The sequence below is a fragment of the Pleurodeles waltl genome, chromosome 6 (genome assembly GCF_031143425.1).
Source record: "Pleurodeles waltl isolate 20211129_DDA chromosome 6, aPleWal1.hap1.20221129, whole genome shotgun sequence".
Lineage (NCBI taxonomy): Eukaryota > Metazoa > Chordata > Amphibia > Caudata > Salamandridae > Pleurodeles > Pleurodeles waltl.
In genome coordinates this window covers 973,511,870-973,532,666 of record NC_090445.1, presented here as the reverse complement: position 1 = coordinate 973,532,666, position 20,797 = coordinate 973,511,870, and the positions used below count along the sequence as shown (strand labels likewise).

General features: G+C 45.9%; 1 protein-coding gene across 1 annotated transcript in view; it reads right to left on the bottom strand.

Annotated features, from left to right (window-relative positions):
* FFAR4 (free fatty acid receptor 4) overlaps positions 1-15,617 on the bottom strand; it is a 92,640-nt gene extending 77,023 nt beyond the window's left edge. Inside the window, exon 1 of the mRNA XM_069239834.1 lies at positions 14,694-15,617. Within this exon, the coding sequence (XP_069095935.1) occupies positions 14,694-15,230 (537 nt within the window). The 5' untranslated portion in view covers positions 15,231-15,617. The remainder of the gene's footprint in view (positions 1-14,693) is intronic.
* Positions 15,618-20,797: the final 5,180 nt, after the last annotated feature.

The window sequence follows — 20,797 nt, the reverse complement described above, 5'->3', positions numbered from 1 at the left end:
TGTAATTTTTGGGCCGGTCAAGGGTGGTTGTAAGCCTTCCAAAGCTACTTTAAGTAGATGGATTAAGCCAGTCACCTCCTTGGCTTACAAAAGATAAGTCAATACAAGTTCAGTCTACCAGAGGAATGTCCACTTTTAAAATATATTTTTTATTGCTTCTTCAACAGAACTCAATAGGAACATTATAACCTTTTCTCCTTTGTTCCTATATGTCCCTCCAAGGTCATCCCATGATTTATACCCATGGCTGAGATAAGCATGTAGTTGCAAACAGTGAAACACAGGTATATATCCAAGGAGACAATTTCCCTACTACTTGCACCTGAGGTATTGGGATGAAAAAAACGAAAGCCTCCCCAGCTACTCGGGTACGTGTACATTTTAACTTGGAACTGGAGGGTATCTCCATACTATGAATTTGTACCAGAAAACATAATATAGACCTGCAAAACATGCACACAAAATAATCCAAACTGCTCATGGCCAAGGTTTGCTGATTGATACAGGCCCCATGTTAACCTAATCACCCCTGTTTTCTCCAGAGCAGTGGATTTTCCAAATCTAGTTTGGGATGGTGAGAACGTCATGTACTCTTGTATGGGTACCATAATGTAGCGCAAACCTTTATATTTACCTGGGGGTAATTTTTTATGCCACACGATTCATGAGATCAGCATGGGCTTTTATGTCTAGTAACTGAACAGCACGTGGAGCAAAGGTTTGTTTGGTTTCTGTCAGTGCTCAGGGAGGCATCAGGTCACCCCCCCCCCCGGCCCTCCCCATCTTTGCACAAAGCTCACCAGATTCTCTTCAGTATGCAAATCTGTCTGTACTTTTGCAGGCAACAAATCGACGAACAGCTGTTGCCTATTTTGTCATGAAGGATTGTCGCTGCATGATGATGATGCATTTTGCTAGGATCAGCAAGCAATGTGCAAGCTTAGTGTCCGCTTTTCCCCACTCAGGTCTTGGCGCGAGGCCCAGGAAGCAGTATTCTAGGTGGTGTATCCATCCCTTCTTGTGATATGCCTCGTGACTGTCTGGGCCTCTTGTCACATCTGTGATGCTAGTGGGCAGCTCCACATCCTTTGGAAAAAGACTGAGTCTGTCGCTCCGCAGTTAGAACAAATGTCTGTTGTGTTGGGGTAGAATTTATTAAGAATGCAAGGGATACGTATATCAGCTCTAAGGCCAGGCTGAGCATTCTGCCTCCCCTCAGATCCCATCAAATCAGATCTCATATTAAAACTTCAGAATCTTCTTTTCTGAGTCTTTCTAGAAAGTATTAATCTCTCTTTAAACTCTGCTTCAGAGCCTTCTCTTGGAAGTTTGCCAAAGTCATCCCTCTGCATAAATCCCTCTTTGGATCACACTAAGCCTGAAAATTACTGCACTCTTCATGTTCAGGTTAGGCAGCAAGGGGCGAGACATGCACGATTTGAGCAAACTCCTGGCTGCCTGACCTGAACTTTTCTGGGCTGAAGAGGTCACAGTTTCTATGGGGGTGACCTCCTCAGCTCAGCAAAGGTGCCTGGAGGCCCTTCCCCTCAGTGACGACGGGAAACGTCACTGATTGACTTTGACCTGGGCACTTCAGCTTTAAGCCCTAAAGCGCCCAGGGCGAGTGTCAATCAGTGACACCTCGTCACAAAGTGGGGAGGGTCAGAAGTCTCACTGACCCCATCCCACTCTGTGACCAATTTGGGACTGCTACCTTCCCTCGAAGGCAGCAGTCCCAACCCTCCTGGGACCTCCGAGCAGAAGGTAAGTGTGTGTGTGTTTTTTTAATGAATGTTTGGTGTGTGCGTGTATGTTTGAATGTTGATGAGTGTTGTGAATGGATGTGCGTGCGTGCATGTGTGAATGAATAAGTGTGAGCGTGCTTCCCGCCCGCCCTCCTCCCTCTTAAAATTACTGGCTGCCACTGCACCCTATTTTGAATATGTCCTAAAATAGCTTTAGGCCTGCTCTCAGCACCGAATCTGGACTTTTAGCAGTTGCAGAAATACTCTGCAGTTCCCTGGACGAGGGCAGGTCATCAACTTTAATCCTACTGGATTTAAGCACAGCGTTTGACACAGATTCACATAAAACATGACTGTACTGCTTACATGACATTGGGATACGAGGGTCTACTCCGAGCTGGTTTTCCTTCTTTTTGAGTGAGCACTCCTTTCAGGTAATCTCTCCCCCTTTTTGAGCCCGAACGGCAATCCCTGCACTATGGAGTGCCCATGGGCTCTTCTCTGAGCCCTACCTTATTTAACATCTACATCCAACCACTTGTACAGGTTGCAAACTCTTTCGGGCCTGCGTTGGTATCATACGTGGATGATACCCAGCTCATCCTTTCAATCTATGAAAACGCAATGTAAGACATGGCCAACTTTCAGAAAGGAATGCTTGCTGTTGTTAAATGGATGAATAACATCTGTTTGAGATTAAATGCCAACGCAACTGAAATCCTTCTGTTAGGTAAACACTCTCATTCCTGGGGAAACCATTGGTGGCCAGTTACCCTCAGTCCACCAGTCAAGTTCAAACCTAGGAGTTTGGATGGACACCACTCTTGGCTTTGAGGCTCAAGCAAATCATTGACAGGCACCTGCTTTGGTCTTTTAAGAAACCTCAAACCCATCATTGGCTTCTTCAACCCCATCACTAGACAGACCATTATTCAAGCTCCAATTCTGTCATGTTTAGATTACTGCAATGTCCTATAAGTAGGAGCTAGCAAAGTTGTCACAAATAGACGTCAGAGTGTCCAAAATGCTGTGGGAAGGCTCCCTCCCAAAAGTTTGCTCTGCCCCTGGGCTTCTCTAGAAGCTCACTGGCTCCCTGTGGACAAGCACGTGCACTGTAAGATCCTATGCATTGCCCATAAGATTCTTTACTCCTAGGGGACCCCCAATCTCGACAATCTCATATCCCCCTACACCATCCCGACCTCTCCGATTAGCCGATACTAAATTGGCAACTGTTCCACGGGTTAAGTAGGCAAGAAGTGGAGGCTGCTCCTTCTGAGCCTTGGCCTCTATCCTATGGAATAAGCTGCCCCTCTCTCTCTCTCTCTCTCTCTCTCTCTCTTTTTCTCGCAGAAAACTCAGAACCAATTATGCTTTAAAAAATCACTCAAGACCTGGCTCTTTCTCCAAATAGCTTTCCTCCTTACCCTTTCTTTCAATTGTTGTAAGTAGTTCTGTTTTGGGTTCAGTGCTGGGAAGCCCCGTTGCTGGAGCAGCTATGCTCTTTACAAGTTCTCTCAACAAAACATAACGGACGTTCTGTAGAGCTAAATGTACTAGATTTGTTGCAATCTGGCATTCCACGAACCTTTCCGAGGGTATTCCAGTATTTTGTTGCATGTTTTCAAAGGAATGTTTACCTGAGTGGCAGAGTGGGCTGGAATCTTCATTGTAGTACAAGGCTACTACTTGGGCTATCCCGTCTATGTTTCACATTACAGTCTAAATGTGGCCCAGGGGAATGAGTTCCGTTTTGGTTCCGGGGTTAAAGACTCAAAAGCAACTGCTGTATACTGTAATGGGAATGTCGTATAACATTCGGAAAAGTTTTCTTTACTCATGTATTGTAGATTTCTTACTGGCATGCCTTGGATTGCTATCAGGCAGTGATCAACGCATACCACTTGGTTATTTCCTCATGCATGTAAGAAGGAAATGGGACATGGAAGGAGGTGAGGAGGTAAAGTCTGGATTACTTACTGGTAATCTTTATTACTCCAACTCTTCCTTCCTCATTCCAGTACTTACGAAGATTCCTCCCTACAATCCCTACCCGGAGGCCTTCATCATCAATCTAGTGGGAGGTTAGAATTTTTAGGAAGAGGGAAAGGGAGCATTAGCGTTGATGGGGGGGAGACTAGCCCAGATTCATTAGATATAAACAGCTTGGGAAAAGCAGTGGCATTTGGGGAAAGAAGAACTAAATCTCATTCATAAGTACTGGGGCAAGGAAGGATAAACTAAAGTAGTAACAATGTTTGATGAGTAATCGAGGCAACAATTACAATGAGAATAACACTGAAATCACTATAGCAACAGCAACACTAATAACAGTAACATAACTAATTGCGCTGTTTGATAGCATTCATGTTAACACAATTAATAACATTTCAGTGAGTTCAATTTGTTGCAGATCAAGTTTGAGTAGTTAATTCAAACCCTTTTTCAGTCTGCTACTTGCAGTTTTCGTTTTCTCATTAAATATCCAGGTCTAGAAGTACAACAAAACAAAGAAAACAAGTATTGGCAAAGCCAATAGCTCGGGCTATTATAAAAGTGTTAGTGCATCTTTATTGATTGTTAAGTTTGTGCTTGCTGTGTATATGTGTATGTAGGTGGATGTAAGAATTAGTCGAAGCTTGAATTGATAGGTGAGTTCATGGATACATTACTGGGTGAAAGGATGAGTGTATTAGTGAATGAATGAGTGAATGAATAGATGTTTAGACACGTTACACCTGTCTTACAGTTTGAGGATTCAGATATAAGTAGAAATAACATGATGATAAAAGAAGGGATTACCAACATTATGCCAGTGTATTAACCAGGGCTAGGCACCATTGCCCAAAGAATCCTTACTATATGAAACAATTTCCACTATTGGGCCTGTGTAAGCATTACGTAGGAGTGTTCACTACAGTACCTAAGTGCCCTCATTATTCATGTTCACATTTTCGCCATTGCTCAGTAATCCTTATGGCCTGTTCCGATTTGTGGCACAGTGTGTTGAGATCTTCACAATAACATAGGAATAATAAGTTCATGTAGATAGTCCCTTATCCACCCTGCCTCCATTCCGAAGCCAAAGTGTGTGCACTAATATTGCATACAAGTCATAGGTGGTCATTATGACCCTGGCGGTATTACAACCGCAGGGCCAACATGACGGGAGCACCACGAACAGGCTGGCGGTGCCTACCGGCGTATTATGACCGCGGCGGTAGCGCCGCGGTCACACCGCCGGGCCGGCGGTTTACCGCCACAATGGCCCGGCGGATGTAATCCGCCAGCTGCCCAGGGGATTACAACTCCCCGACCGCCAGCCTTTTTCTGGTGGTCTGAACCGCCAGGAAAAGGCTGGCGGTACGGGGAGTCGTGGGGCCCATGCCCCACTGGCATGGGCAGTGCAGGTGCCCCCTGACAGGGCCCCATGCTGCTTTTCACTATCTGCTGTGCAGACAGTGAAAAGCGCGACTGGTGCAACTGCACCCGTTGCACGGCCGCAACACCGCTGGCTCCATTTGGATGTCCAAATGGGCACCGCGGGAGTGCGGCCGCATTGGCGGCCGCACAGCGGTTACATCTTGGCGGGCGGCGGTAGCCGCCAGCCAATGTTGTAATGAGGCCCATAGTGTCCACACAAAGTGCAACTTGCCCCCCACAAAAATCATAACAAGTTTCTGGATTTCCAATGCGTAGCCCTTTATTCACAATCCACACATAAAACTTTGTTTAATTAATCAGTACAAGATCTCACAAGAAAGCATAAAAGTCCATTTAAGATATTCACTTAAGCGTAAAAATTAGATTGTACAAGTCAGAAGTAGGTTTTATTAGGGACAGAGACACATACACTTTGCAATCAAATATAATCCTTGAAATCTCATTGGTGTGAAGCCTACAGTGCACATTGTGACAATCTGCGAAAAGGACGTTTTTGTAATGGTTATCCCCCACTTTTTGCCTGGTATTTGATGTAGTCTTAAAGTTGTTAGTGCCCAGGGCCCCTGCTATCGAGGCTCCCTTGGCCAGATCTCTTTCCCTAAAACTGGTGTGATGCATTGGCACAATTGGCAACACCTTTAGCTGCCACTATAAGTCCCTAGTAAATGATACTTAAGTACCCAGGGCATGGGGTACAGAGTGCAGGCTCCTGGGGGCAGCAGCACTGATTGTGCCACCCTATAGGGCCAGGTAAGCAGAAGCACCCAACAATACCTTTGCAGGCTGAATGTTCTGATGCAATCCTAAAATGCACACTTGACATGGCACACAGCCTGTGGGCCCGGTCCACTACACACTGCATACAATACAGGTAAGTCACCTCTCTGGCAGGCCTACCAGCTCTAAGGCAGGGTGCACTATGCTGCATGTGTGGGCATAGATGTATGAGCAACATGCCCGCACTGTGCCCCTGCCAAACCTGGGATATGGTAAGTGAAGAGATCAGCCATTTCAATACACGTGCTGGACACTGGTCAGTACAAGTTTCACACTACATGATGGCTACTCTGAACTTTGGGTTATTTGTTTTCTAACAACTCAGAATGATAACTCCAAGCTGGTACCAGCATTGGATTTATCCCAAAATGTACCCAGGGGTCACCTTGGAGGTGCCCCCTTCAAAAGCTAACTACCCCGGCATGGTTACTGGCTGGCCACAACCAGCCTGCCACCACCAAACAAGATTCTGGAACCCTGGGGTGAGAGATCCTGTTCTCTTAGTCCCAAAGCAAAGCCCTTCCTGGGCAGAGGTGCTATCACACCTCCCCCAGGAATGTGCACTGTCCTGCTATCAAGTTTCAAAGGATTTACTGCCCTTGATACCCGACCCCCAAGCCTGCTGCTAGCAGCAGATGGATGCCCCGTTGCAAACCCCACCTTTTGGGGAGAGCAACAGTGGGAAAACACCCAAATACAGGAGGAATGTTCAGCCCAGCTTGCACCACCCCTAAGGAGTTGCATGTGAGGTGACCCCCTCCATTTAATTTTCCTCCATCATGCATGGAAGGAAAATGGCCATTCAGGTGTAGGGAAGTGACCTCTGCCAACAAGAAGTAGTCCCTTAGTGGGTTTAGCCACCCTAAGGTAGATGACCCATTGGTCAATACCAGGTAATCCCCTAAACACCCACTAAATTCAGTATTTAGTGGGCACCCCTAGACCAGAGAATTATATTCCAAGGACAAAAGAAGACTAGCAACAAAGAAGACCCAAGGCTTGAGAGCTAAAGTCCTGCTGCACGAAGAAAAAGGTGCCAAATCCTGCCTGCTGCACCCAGGACTCGACAGTCGCCGCTGAGGGGTTACGTGGACACTGGACACACTCTGCAAACCCCCCAGAAGACCTTCAGACTTTGAAAATCACTGAAGATCTCCCTCCAGAGTGAAGCCATCACTCTCCTGCAACAAAGACCAAAGACCCATTGATGTCCACTTCACTGACCGGCTGCTGACTAAGGAATCGGATGCCACAGCCAGTCCTGATGGACTGTGAGGACAAACCCTGCAAATGCGCCACGTTTGGTGGCACTGTGCCCTCCAACAGCTGAAACATTAAATCCAACAGGCTTCAGAGGGAAGCTACAAAAAGCAGTATTTTCCCAACAATTTGTCATTGGTATCAAGCGCTATCAATATTGCTTTAATTGGAATACACATTTAACAACACTTGCTACTCACCAATGTCTGATGTTAATGATTGTTCTTTGATCTAATACTTGAATCCCAAAGTGAGAGAGTGGGATCTTTGCCGTCAGCAGGATTATGAAAGCCAAAGCCATGAGCCAGAATACACCTTGATAATTCTGCCCACTTTCCAGCATCTGTAGCACATTCACCGAAGTCCTGCTTCCTTTGCATTTAGAATTGTTTATATCAAGGTTAGGTAGCCTTTTGCATATGAGTGATATACATTGTAACTTCAGCATATGGACCACCCAGTGGTCTATACACTAAAGAAAGAATTTGGGTGCAATTGGTTAGAGCTGGAGTAACCTAATGGAGACCAGGCAGTCCTGTAGGATGAGGACCAGGCTAGCAGACTTGTGGTGAGGTCCTAGAGAAGGCAAAGAGAGGTGGGTTGAAATGGTCACAACACTAGGAGCTGAACCAGGAGAGACCCTTTGCTGACAGTGAGCCTGGCGAATGGTGAGGAATGGTGTGATACAAGGTTGAACCCAAGGTAGAAGGGACAGACCCAGAATAAAGGAGCGCAGTGAGCAGGAAAGACATTGCTGATGGTCCCCGGGCAGTGAATGCAGTGTGAATAAGAGGAGCACCAGTAGGACACAGATGAGGTAATCTGTGGGGTGCGTAGTGGGAATCCACAGAGGAGGATGAGAATAAAGTACGGGATCCCAAGTGAGACAGTTCAGAAACAGCAATCAGGAACCAGGGAGTAGCCAATGGGACCTGTATTAAGTACACAGATGAAAGAGTCAGCAGATTGTGGTGTTTAGAGCATTCAAACAGGTTCACAAGCTATCATTGGCAGAATATAGTAAAAGAAATGCCAACCAGGCCCACCAAATGAACAAAATAATATAATATATGCAGGGTGTCAGCAGAAATTTCAGCGAACCACACTAGAGCAGAAAATAGACAGCTTAGCTGTTGAAATGACCACAATCAGGGCCGATCTGAAAGAAGTGGTGGCGAGGACAAATGTAAAGAAAGAAGTAGTAGGCACTGCAAAAGACTACCTGAACGGGGACCTGCAATTCCTACGGGTCTGGAGAGGACGAGAGGCCATTGACTTAACTGTTCTTGGACAACAGATCTTGGAGACCCTAAGAACTAAGGGCCTCATTCACAAGGAAATGTCAGAGTGCGGAGCTGCGCAACTTTGGCAGAGCCACGCTCTGACATTTCAAAAACGCAGGGATGCACCATATTTACAACAATAAGGAGCATCCCTGTGTGTTCCCTAATGCTGGTGCTAAAATGAGTTGCCTAGCGCCAACGCAGGCACCCTTGCATTATAATGCAAAGGTGTCTGCGTTGCAGGGAATGATTGTTTATGTGCAGGAAGATGTCCCTTCCTCCACATAAGTAATCAATAGTGGTGATTTGTTACTTCTACGTGAGCTTCAGAATGCAGCACGTACAGAAGTAGCAATTCAACATTATTTAATGATGGTTTATGTGCAGAAAGGGACACCTTCCTGCACATAAACCATCATTATTGGCGTTTTGCTCTTTCTATGTATGCTGCAGAATGCAGCGCACATAGAAAAGCAAAAACAAAGAAAAATTAAAGTATTTCTCCTCGTTGCGCCACTCTAAAGCCACCCCTGTGGTGGCGATAGTTTTTGGCGCTGCCTCAGGTTTACAATTTCTTGTAAATCTAGGGCAGTGTCAAAAGCAATGGGTGTTGCATGGAAGCGCCCACAGCAACACCTATTGCACACCCCTCTGCCGCAGAAAACTGCATAGGGGCCATATTTAAAAGACGGCACTAAGCCACGCAAAGTGGCTTAACGCCCCCTTGTAAATATGGAAAAGGGCACAGTGCCAGCGGAGCATCTCTAAAAGTAATGCTTCGGTGGCACAAGGGCCTTGTAAATGAGGCCCCAATTGAATAATCTGCTCTCTACTGAAATACCCCATTAAGCTGTGATACCTTAGCCTAAACCTGGTACGTCTTCCCAGTTAATAACCACCAGAGACCTGATAACCCCGGTGGCAAGAACACAGAACGGAGCCCAAAGTGAAGGGCTTAGAACACAGATTTTCCTGAATTATTTGCAGCTGGTTCAGTCCCAATGAAAGTTAAGTATGGGTTAGTATCACCTACTGAGCTCCATTTCATTATCATCAGTTTGCAAAGATAGGATGAGAGAATCAGACTCAACCCAGCTGGTGTACAAGGAGGGCTTTAAGACAAGAGACTGCATACAGCATTCCCCCAGCCCTGGAGGCTAGCTGGATAGAGAGCTGATATCCCTTTGGCTTTTTTACAGGCGACGTTTGGAGTCTACGTGGCCTGACGTCACAATCAGTTAATGTGCTACATTGCTTTTGGTGTTACAGTTGGGGAAGATGGTGGTGAACACAAATGGGTGGAACAGTGAGGCGCAACTGATCTTGCAGTAAAAATGTATCATAATGTTCCTAGTTCACGAGGAGGTGGGGGGGTAAAGAATTTAGTAGTAGTGTTTAGTATGTGAGCCAAATAAGTGGAAGGAGCACAGAAAGTAAACAAACAATCCAGTTAAAGTATGGGTCGCCCTCAGTAGGGATGACCACAATCTGAACAAAGTGTGTTGGGTAGGGTCAGAGTGATGTGGAATGATCGGGGATTGAACTGTTCAAAGTAGTTGCATGAGACCTTAGAACAAATGCACCTGACTGATGTGTGGTGGAAGACTCACCCTCAAGACACAATATACTCATTTTTACTTATCTCCGCGTAGTCCATACAGTATTCTAGACTATATATTTGTTAAGGTTTCAGACATATGCTGGGAAATATATAATCTGGACAGAATGTGACGGACCACGTAGACCAGTGTAGGCAATACACTTGAAGTGGATACTGGGCTAATGTCTTAATGTGGAGACTCTTACTGAAACATTTACAAGGTTCTATTTAAATAGGGACCTGGGAGCAGAGCTCTGTAACTTTTTCACAGGAAACTGGGGAATAACCATGAGCAAAGCAACAGAATGAGTATGCCATGAAGTTGGTGTTGAGAGGGGCCTTTGTAGCTTTTAAATATGGATTGAGCCAAGTACTGGCTTCTGACAAAAAAGGCGGAAGGCATGATCACTAAACTGGAAGGTTGAGTTGACTGTATCCAAGAATCATGGGAACAACTGACATATAATGGAAGAAAGCATGAAGAATTGTATGTCTCTCTAGAGAAGTTCACAAATAAATCATACAGGCAAAGGTTGTGCCAAGAGGGTAACAATAAGGCAGGATGCTAGTGTGTTTTTTGGAAAAAGACACTCAACGAAATCTGATACTGTGCTGGGCTGATGAAAATGGAGTAATGCAACAAACTTATAGAGCATTAAACACGATGTTTGATATCTACTTGCAGGCATTATATAAAACATAGAAGCTCCTGACCCACAAGTAGTGAGACAAGTTGTTGATGCAACAGATCTGTCGAGTCTATCCCTGGAACAGAGGGAACTACTAGATGGGCCGCTACCTAGAGAAGAACTATCAATATATAAGACATACTTAAAGGAAGGGAAAACACCTTGCCTGGATGGTCTTCTTGTGGAGTTCTATATAGGTTGTTCCTTGACGCTTTTACATAAGCTGCTGGAGGCTTGGAATGAAGCTGATGGAAAGGGACAACAAATTGATCCAGCACTTTAACAGCTGATCTTGGAATACACCCTAGGTATATCAATACTAAAACGCTTAATATTTTTGCAATGATTGAGAATATTTAGAGAAAGAGATAGAGACATAATCATCCTTGGAGCACTTGCAAACTAAGAAAATGTAAAGCTTCGAAGATTAGATTACAAATTGTACACAAATGACCCTTCATTCAAACCTCACTGGCAACGGAGTAATCACAACTATAAAAGAGCTAACAGGAATAGCAAAGGACCACACGCGGCATGAGGATACTTAAAAGTCCAGCTAACTTTGCTATGATATTCTCCATTATCCAAGAAGCTAGTGAGACCACTTGTCCAACCTATGCATTTGCTTTTACTGATAGGTACAATCAATTTGCTGCTTATTTGATTTTTAAGGTTTATTTATTAATTTATTTATTTCGCAGATTGGTAAAGTGCATGGCCATCCAAGCTGTAGATAAGCTTTACTAACGAATGTGACACAGTCTTAAAAAGATCTGATATTGTTTTGGAGTATATGGTAGACAAGGAGAGGAATGTGATGATAAGGGCTGGGTATAGGAAGTAATAAAATCAACAATATTGTTGATTCTTTAAGGAAAGTTGTCAACATAGATTTTAAAGTAAACACCCTCATTGTAGTCCTTCCACCCATTAACAAACATAGATTTCAATCAGTTAGGTCAAAGTTATTGACCCTCTGGACATTTTACCTGCTTGCATACTACAAACTCTTATGGAATGAAGGAATGACTGTTAAAGATATTCTAAATTCCTATTTGACTACAGGTTGTGTATCAGATGACTGGAAGACTGCATTTGTGATGACCTTGTTGAAGAAAATAACTTTAGGATGCGCTACCTTGGCGGAGAATCATCCAATTTCATAGCTCCCTTTTTTTCTAATTTACTTGAAAGAGAAGTCTACAACCAACTTTAAAGGTTCATCGAGACAAACAAGTATTCTCCATCCCACACAAGGGGATTCTGATTTGGGTGTAGTATTGAGACTGTGGCAGTCACTGCACTTAGATCGATGTAGACGTTTGGCAGATATGGCCTAGCCAGCTTTGCTTACTTGGCTGCGCCTGTCAGTTGCTTGAAAGGCTTGTAATAAAGCTCACTGTTTTAGTCTGGTTTCTAGAATGTCCTAATAATCGAACTCAAATAGTTGTCCTTCCTCCATTTCTGTCATGTTAATGTAAGCTTTTAGAAGGTGTACCTCAGAGTTCCATGGTGTCCCCACAACCTTTTATTTTATACAAACTTCCTCTTTCTTTCCTACTCCAATCCTATGGCAATACATTCTTCATGCACGCAGGTGACAACCAGGTGAGCCTAAAGATCACACATGACATAAGAACTAGAGCAATTCATCTCAATCATCACTTCACTAAGGCTGAAGACTAGATAAGTTTGAACCAACTGAAATCGAATGGATATAAAACTGAGATTTTGCATCTTTTTTATTTTTCACATAAAGTTCAAATCATGAATGCAATTATATCCTTTTGACGCAATGCCCTATAAATGCTCACATGTGTTCTTTGTTTCTTAAAATTGGTACAGATTTCGCAACTTGCCTGACTAGAAGGGAACATGTGACCAAATCTCTATAGTTGGTACACACATCTTTGGACGCCAGGGCTAATGGGCTGATACTCACATCGCAATTCCGCTGGTTGCTTAGATCTCAGCATCAATATTGTCTTCAGATTCCTAAGGTAGGTAAGGTCCGTCTGGGTGGTTGACCAGCCCACCCCAATGGAACCTACTCCCATTGGCATCACAGAGAGAATCTAATCGATTAAAGTTCTTGAAAGCATTAAAGACGTTGGTTTATACCCTTAAAAGAGCCTCTCTCCTTTTAAGATTATCAGTTTTTCCCATTTTCAGCACTATGGTGCAGTCGGGTAAAAGCTTGTTTACCAAATACCATAAATAAATGAAAATAAAAATAACCTAGTCGCCACATTTGTTGCCTGTCACAATTACCAATAAGCCTGCAACACATTTGCCACCTTTGTTCAGTTGCACCTCTCCTATCACATATACAGTACAGCGGTGCAGCTCCATTCATCACACATTCTGGAATGCTGCTCGAGCTTACAAGAAACATGGGGCATCCCCTGCTAAAGGCATATGTTCAGCGGTAGGTGCATCTTCCACCCACTGAGTCACAGCCATGCTTACCACGTATGTAGGAGTGGAGCTCCTGCTTACCATATTTGGTAAGGTGTAGTCACTGATCCACATTCTCTTTCAGGTGCAGCTCAGCAGATCTGCTGGAGTGCTGGCCCTACTTACCGCAGACCTTGAGTGCAGCCCAAGCTTATCAGTAACATATGTGTGTAGGGCCTGCTAATCACATACATATGAGTGCAGCTACTTCTTGGTTCCTTCCCCTACCAACTCTTGCTCACTTGCCCCTTTCACAAACCATAGTCATACAATGCTGCCACAACCCAAAAGAGCTGACCTCCACTCAGCCATGTCGAATTTTATATATCTTTCTGCACTTCAACAGCTCTTCATGGACATTGTTCGGCCATTGTAATCAATCAAGTACGCACCACGCTCTTGTTACATTTGCCCAGTCTATGTTTTACAAAATAATTGCACAGATGTTGAGGTGAAGCTCTTGCTGCCAGATGTGTTCAGGTGCAACAGCTACTTACCACACATTTTAGGGCAGCTCCTTCTTACCTTGTGTGTTGAGTTGCACGACTGTTTACTACGTGTGTGGTAATCATGTACCTGTTATGAAGCAGCTATGGCTTAAATTATGTGTGAAGGCACAGCAGTCCATACCTCATACCTCAAGCTTCTGCTTACTATATCTGTGGGGTGGCTCCTGGTATCACAACTAGTAACTAAGTAATAAGTCACTTGATTGTAGTGCAATGCACGTTTACCAATTATTTGAGGGTGGATTTAGAGTTTGGCAGATGCTGGTCATCCGTCAAGTCCAAAATTCAGTGAATGTTCCAATCAGCGCTATTTAGAGTGTATTGGTGTCTATGCACTCCAAGTTGGGTCAATGGGGCATCTGCTGCTTTTGGTGGATGTCCTGCATCCAGCAAACTCTAATTCAGGGCCTTGATTTGTTAGCACTTTGGTATAGCGCTTCTGATTGACAGTGGGTTTGTCCACAGGCAGAAGGCTCTGTACGGGAGCGGTGTTGTTTGTTGAAGGCCCCATCTACGTGATGTGCAATAAGTGTATGGTGTTCCCTGAAGATATATTCCTCGGGGACTGTGGGTTATGTGGCCTGCCGTTCAAACCTGTGGATATATCTTTGTGTTATGTCTGCAGGGTGCAGGGTGGTGGTCTTATAGCACGCTTTGGCTAACCCAAGTTAGGTGCAGAAGTGTACCCCGTCGTTTGGGGTCTTGACTTTACTGCCTGTGCTATGTGTTGAAGAATGAGTGCTCTGGTGGTGAAGGGATGGGGTGCATCGCTTGCTATCCTTGTATATACAGGTACAGATCTCCTTACCTAATAAAAATGTGCTGATATATCTTCTGCTTACTACATTTACCAAGCCGATGCCCCTGCTTATATTTTCAGGGGAGCAACCCGTTCTTACCACACTAGTTAAGATGCTCCTGCAGCTTACCTTGCCATTCGCCGGCTGGGTTGTCACTCTGAAAAAGACACAGAGGGGCAGCGCCGTGAGGGCGGAAAACCCCCAGATGCCCAGCAGCCCTCCGGCCACGGCCTTGGCGTCGCAGCTGGACGCCTGGTGCAGCCTCATGATGCACACCATCCGCTCCAGGCTGACGGCGGCCAGGGAGCTGATGGTGACGCAGCCGCTCAGGCTCACGACGTAGAAGAGCATGTGGCAGCAGAAGTCCCCGAGACTCCAGGCCCCGCTCCAGCGCGTGGCCAGGATGAAGGGAATGGTGCTGATGAAGAGGAGGTCGGCGCAAAAGAGGTTGAGTACGAAGCAGTTCGCGGTGACCAGGCGCTTCTTGCGCGCCAGCAGCGTGATGGCACAGATGTTGCCCAGCAGAGACACCACGAAGATGAGGGACAGCACCAAGGTCTCCACTATTGGCATGGCCAGTCCCTCCCTGGACTCGGAGAAAAAGGTGAAATAGGTCCAGTTCGGCCGGAAGATGTCCTGAGGGGAGGTGACCGCAGCTGCTTCCATCGTACCTGCTTAGGGGCGAAAGTTCACCATTCTCCCCGGGGAAGCCGCAGCGGCCTGGGCCCAGAACTGACTGACCTCTTGGAGGCTAGACGCCGAGCTGCTAGCTGAACACACAGCAGCAGCATCCGCTGTAGACGGGCGTCTCTCCTCTCCCTGCCTCTAGGAAACAAAGGGCAGGCACCTGGCAGCGCAACCTTCCCGTGCCACAGGACACATAAATACCTGCAGCCGCCCTATTAAACCTGTCCAGCAGCCTTCATCCCCTGTCTGCGCTGGAAACAAGGAAGTAGCGCCGACTGTAAACGTCCACCCATCTAAAGCAAAGATAAGAGCGCCGTAATTCACTGCATCTCTTTATAAAAAACACACAGGCTTCATAGAGTTGGTGTTAGATGGCACTGAACCACTGACGACAAGCAATCCAAGGCGTAGATACAAGCACGGTCAGCGCTCAGCGTCACACTTAGGTAACGTTGACATTTTGTCACTTTCTGGCCATGTCAATCAAACGCCATAAGCAGGTTACAAAAGAGGGCCTGATTCACAAAGGTAAACTTACACTTTTGTGTACGTTACCGATTATTTGCTATTCACAATTGCTGTTCACAAAGGCATTTTACAAGTAGTATCTTTAGGACTGCGGATTCTCCGCCCATAAAAAGTCAGGACAGTCCTGAATATACTACTGGTAAAATACCTTTGTGAATAGCAAAAAATCATAAACTTACACAAAAATGTAAGTTTACTTTTATGAATCAGGCCTAAAGTGTTATTTTTCCCCAGACTCTTTAAAAAATAGGCTATCAACTGAAAAACTACGTGGAGCAGAGATGCGGCATGTTCTTTCCGCGTAGGGAACCGTTCTCACTTTAAGAAATAATTTTGCGCCTGCACCGTCTATCAGAGAACATACACAAAGGATACTCTCAGCTAACTTAACCTTTTCAGTTAGCATTCTGTTATTCCCATACACTATACTATCAAGGAATCACACGTTTCATAGAACCCAATCGGCTAAAAGAAACATGACAAACGCCTGCATTTCTTTCATTGTCTGTGACTATGGCTCATAGGCTACGAAAGTAGATTCAGAGGGGCCGGATCCATGCCAGATTTTCAGAATAATTGCGGTCTATATTTAACAGTTTCACTTACATTAGTCCCTTTTACATGTAGCTTATGTGACTTATACTCATTGCTTAATTTGTGAAAGGAAGAATGCCGGTGTCTAAGCTCTGCTCTGAAGTCTGTAGCTTGTGCAATCAATCAATCAATCAATCACTTGTAAAGCGTGCTACTCACCCATTAGGGTATCAAGGCGCTGGGAGAGGGGTCGGGGTGCTACTGCTCAGTCTTGAGGCGTTCCCTGAAGGTCAGGAGGTCCTGGGTCTGTCATAGGTGGACGGGGAAGGCGTTCCAGGTTTTGGCGGCGAGGTGTGAAAATGATCTGCCACCGGTTGTGGTTCGATGGATGCGGGGAACGGTGCGAGGGCGAGGTTGGCGGAGTGGAGTTGGCAAATGGGCACGTGGAAGGTGAGTTGCTCGTTGAGGTAGGCAGGGCCTGTGTTGTGGAGAGCTTTGTGGGCGTGGATGAGGAGTTTGAAGGTGATCCTCTTGTTGACGGGGAGCCAGTGTAGGTCTCTGAGGTGGGCTGAGATGTGGTCGTGCCGTGGGATGTTGAGGATGAGGCGTGCGGAGGCGTTCTGGATACGTTGCAGTTTCTTCTGGAGTTTGGCCGTTGTTCCCACGTAGAGCGCATTGCCGTAGTCCAGTCTGCTGCTGACGAGGGCGTGGGTGACCGTCCTTCTGGTTTCGATGGGGATCCATCTGAAGGTCTTGCGAAACATGCAGATGGTGTGGAAGCAAGAAGATGAGACGGCGTTGACTTGCTGGGTCATGGTGAGCAATGAGTCTAGGATGAAACCTAGGTTGCGTGAGTGGGTGGTGGGAGTTGGTGGGATTCCTAGGGTGACTGGCCACCAGGAGTCGTCCCATGTGGAGCGGTTGGGGCCGAGGATGAGGATCTCAGTCTTGTCTGGGTTCAGTTTGAGGCGGCTCATCTCCATCCAGTTGGCGATTGCATGCAGTCCGTCGTGGAGATTGGTCTTTGTGGTGGCGGGGTCCTTGGTGAGTGAGACGATCAGCTGGGTGTCGGCGTAGGAGATTATGTTGAGGCCGTGAGATCGGACGATGTTGGCGAGCGGATCCATGTAGATGTTAATGAGGGCAGCGGTTTCTCCTTTGTCAAGCATGGTCCTGATGTCATCGGTTGCGGCGATGAGTGCAATGAAAAGTTAGGGCACCGAATACTAAGACCAGTCATCTTTAACCCACTACCATACAGTCCCTGCCCCTTTTTCACACAGAAGATTCCTGCTTTCTGTTTGTAAAGATTTTGCAGACTTTTTCTTCCTCCAGCTTTCCGATCTGTTTTTCCCTCTCTTGCACTCAGTTAATATCTCATACGAGAGAAATAAGTACCAGTCCCCAAACAAGAGCCAATGCCCCCTACTGGCTCAAATTTAGCACTAATTATACTATGCTAACCATGGCCAAAGGTTATCTAAGGAACCGCCCTGCTGTGCTGTGGGTGTCGAATACCAAGGCCTCTTAGTTTTGATTCTAGCTCAAATCGCTTTTCTTGAGAACCCTACACTTTCTGTCTCTATCATCCACTTTTGCAGCATCTTTTTCATATCCACTGTTGAAAGGAATGTCCCTTGCATGAGGTACAGTTGTGTTCTTCTGCCCTGACTGCCCAATAGAAAGTTTCTTGTATCTTGGTTTTTTGATTTTGGCCACATCCTCATGCTATTCTAGTACACGTGCTGACGCCTCAGCCTGTTCCTTGATCTGAGTGGGGTTCTGCAACCTCACCAAGCATGTTCTTATTTGACTGAGAGTGGACTAACATCGCTCTCATGGGTTTAGCATGTAGAATAGTGGTGGTATCATACCATGTTTCATAGAGCAGTAGTTGTGGTCAAATTTTTTCTGGAGTAGAGACCTACTGGCTAAAATGTGTAAAGTTCAATTTCTATATGAAACCTAGGCCCTGTTTTATACTTTTTGACGCAAACCTACGTTAGCACAGGTTTGCGTCAAAAAGTATACAGCCGGCCAGCGCCATTCCTGGAAGCTAGCCGGGGTCATATTTAAGCTATAATGCTAGCCAGCAGTAAGGCCCAGTTAGCATAAAATATTATTGATGCTAACCGGGTGGGGGAGGCATAGGGGAAACTGGAGATTGTGCGTGAAAGAATGGCGCTAGTCAGATTAGAGTAAACAAAATGACTCTAACCTGATTAGCCTCATTATTTCCATGCACAATCGCTATGGACATGACTCCTGTCTAAGTAAAGACAGAAGTCATGCCCCCCAGCCCAATGGCGATGCCCAGGGGACTTAAATCCCCTGGGCATCGCCATTGGGCACAGTGCCATGTAGGGGGGCCCAAGTTAGGCCCCCCATGGCACTTTGCAAAAAGAAATAAAAATACTTACCAGTATCCCCCCATCCTTAGGTGTCCTCCAGGTGTGGGTGCGGGTGGGTGGGGGTGTCCCTGGGGGCAGGAAAGGGCACCTGTGGGTTGTTTCCATGGTCTCTGACCATGGAAATTAGCCAACAGGTCCCCTAACGCCTGCCCTGACCCAGGCGTTAAATAATGGTGATAAGTAGGCTTAGCGCCATTATTTAAGGCCCTCCTCCTCCCGTGCGTGATTTTTGCGCGGGAGGATAAATAAGGCGCTAGGGCCTTTGAGTAATTTTTTGATCGGGAACGCCTACCTTGCATCTCATTGACGCAAGGTAGTTTTCCACAGGCAAAAAATGACTTTAACTCCAATATTTTGGCGCTAGACATGTCTAGCATCAAAATATAATTATGGAGTTAGGTTTGCGCCAGATTTGCATAAAAAAAATGACACAAATCCGGTGCAGAGTATAAATATGCCTCCAAGATCCTTGCAAACCATCCCAGGTACGTGTTATGCATGTGCATGGATGTTGCCTGTGTAGTTCATATGGGGTTTGTAAGAGTGAGGCAGGTTAATGGAGACCTGCAAGTTCCATTTAATACGACTCTGGTCTATTCCTATGCACAAGATGGAGGTGACGGTGTTTTCCCAGACAGTGGAAGTCTATTGATGACATTCCCGAAGCTGGAGGGGAGGCGAATCTGGCACTGAGGTGGACAAACCAGGGCTGTTTTGGAAAAGCAATTAGGTCATTCTGATAGTCTTCCTGTAGGATTCTCATTTAGTAGATGGTGGGTAGTGAAGAGTGAAAATGCAGGTTCTGTTGTTCAGTTTGAGAAGCATCCTTTAGGTGAGCTCTACTTTTGTCTCTTTCCTGATCACTGTCGGTGTTGCTGTTGGTAAGCTATGTGCAGAAAGCTCCCACCTCTTTGTGTCTGTTGTGGATCCTCCAGGCTGGAGACTACTTTGCTGTAAGGAGCATCACTCTGCTCAAAGATTGTGCCTGGAGAACAGCCTGGAGAGGGCATATAAAAAGAGAACAAACTCAAACCAGTTCCAAAAATCAAGACAAGAATCAATACCCTCGTCCTCTTAACCTGTATAAGTTGTTTTGAAGTAAGAGCCATTGACCCACTTGTTATCCAGATCCAAATTCTCTTAAACCAAGATAGTGCCCAACAGAGTATTCAAGTGACTACTGCACAACCAGAGCTGGTGTTAGCCAGCTTCCATAACCTGGAGTCTGGTTTTAGTGAAAGCAGCAGTCTTTTTGGCCTTAAGTGCCTTGAAGTTAATCTCCTGTTGAGAGGGCAGAAGTCTGCCAATCCTGCAGAGGTGTTACTGACCTGAAATGCCTGAGCAGCTTGACCTTGTCCTGTATGGGTCCGCTAGCTAAAGGAAGAATGTGGAGAGTGATCTGCATACCTGATGCTTGTGGGCAGCAGTCTCTCCATGAAAACTTCCATGGAGTTTTCAGGAGGGAAAAACTGTCTGTGGTAGCCCTCCCTTGCACCGAGAAGTTGAGTTGTGCCCCAGGCAGAGCGTGTCACTGTTAAGAAGATTGTGCCTGAGGTGTAGTGCACCACCAAGAAGCTTGTGCATGAAGCAAAGTATGCCATCACCCAGAAAGTGTGCATAGGCAGACCCTGCAGCTGCCATCACAGCCTGTATCTGAGGTACGCCCTGTTGCTGCAACCAAGACCCTACTGCAGCTGCCCTTGTGTCATTGTGACAATTGGCCTTGGCTGTCCCTCTACTGCACATCACTGGTGACTCAAAAGAGGGCCACCGCTGCCAGATCGGTGGCTCACACCGTCCTTCTACAGACAACCTCCCTCTGATTGAGACTCCAGTAAACATGTCTACTCCCAGAAATGAGAGTGAAGCGACATCCATGCTGTGGGCCTCCACCAGATGGCAGAAAATTGACTCGGAGACCTGTGATGTGGTGAGACTTCCAATAGCATAAACATGCTTGTGAACTGAGCACTAGACTCAAACTCTGGAATAATATGCACCTAAAACATTATACATGCCCAAGGGACACACAAACACCAGGGCGACCTAACTAGACTTGACTGGGGGGCAGGG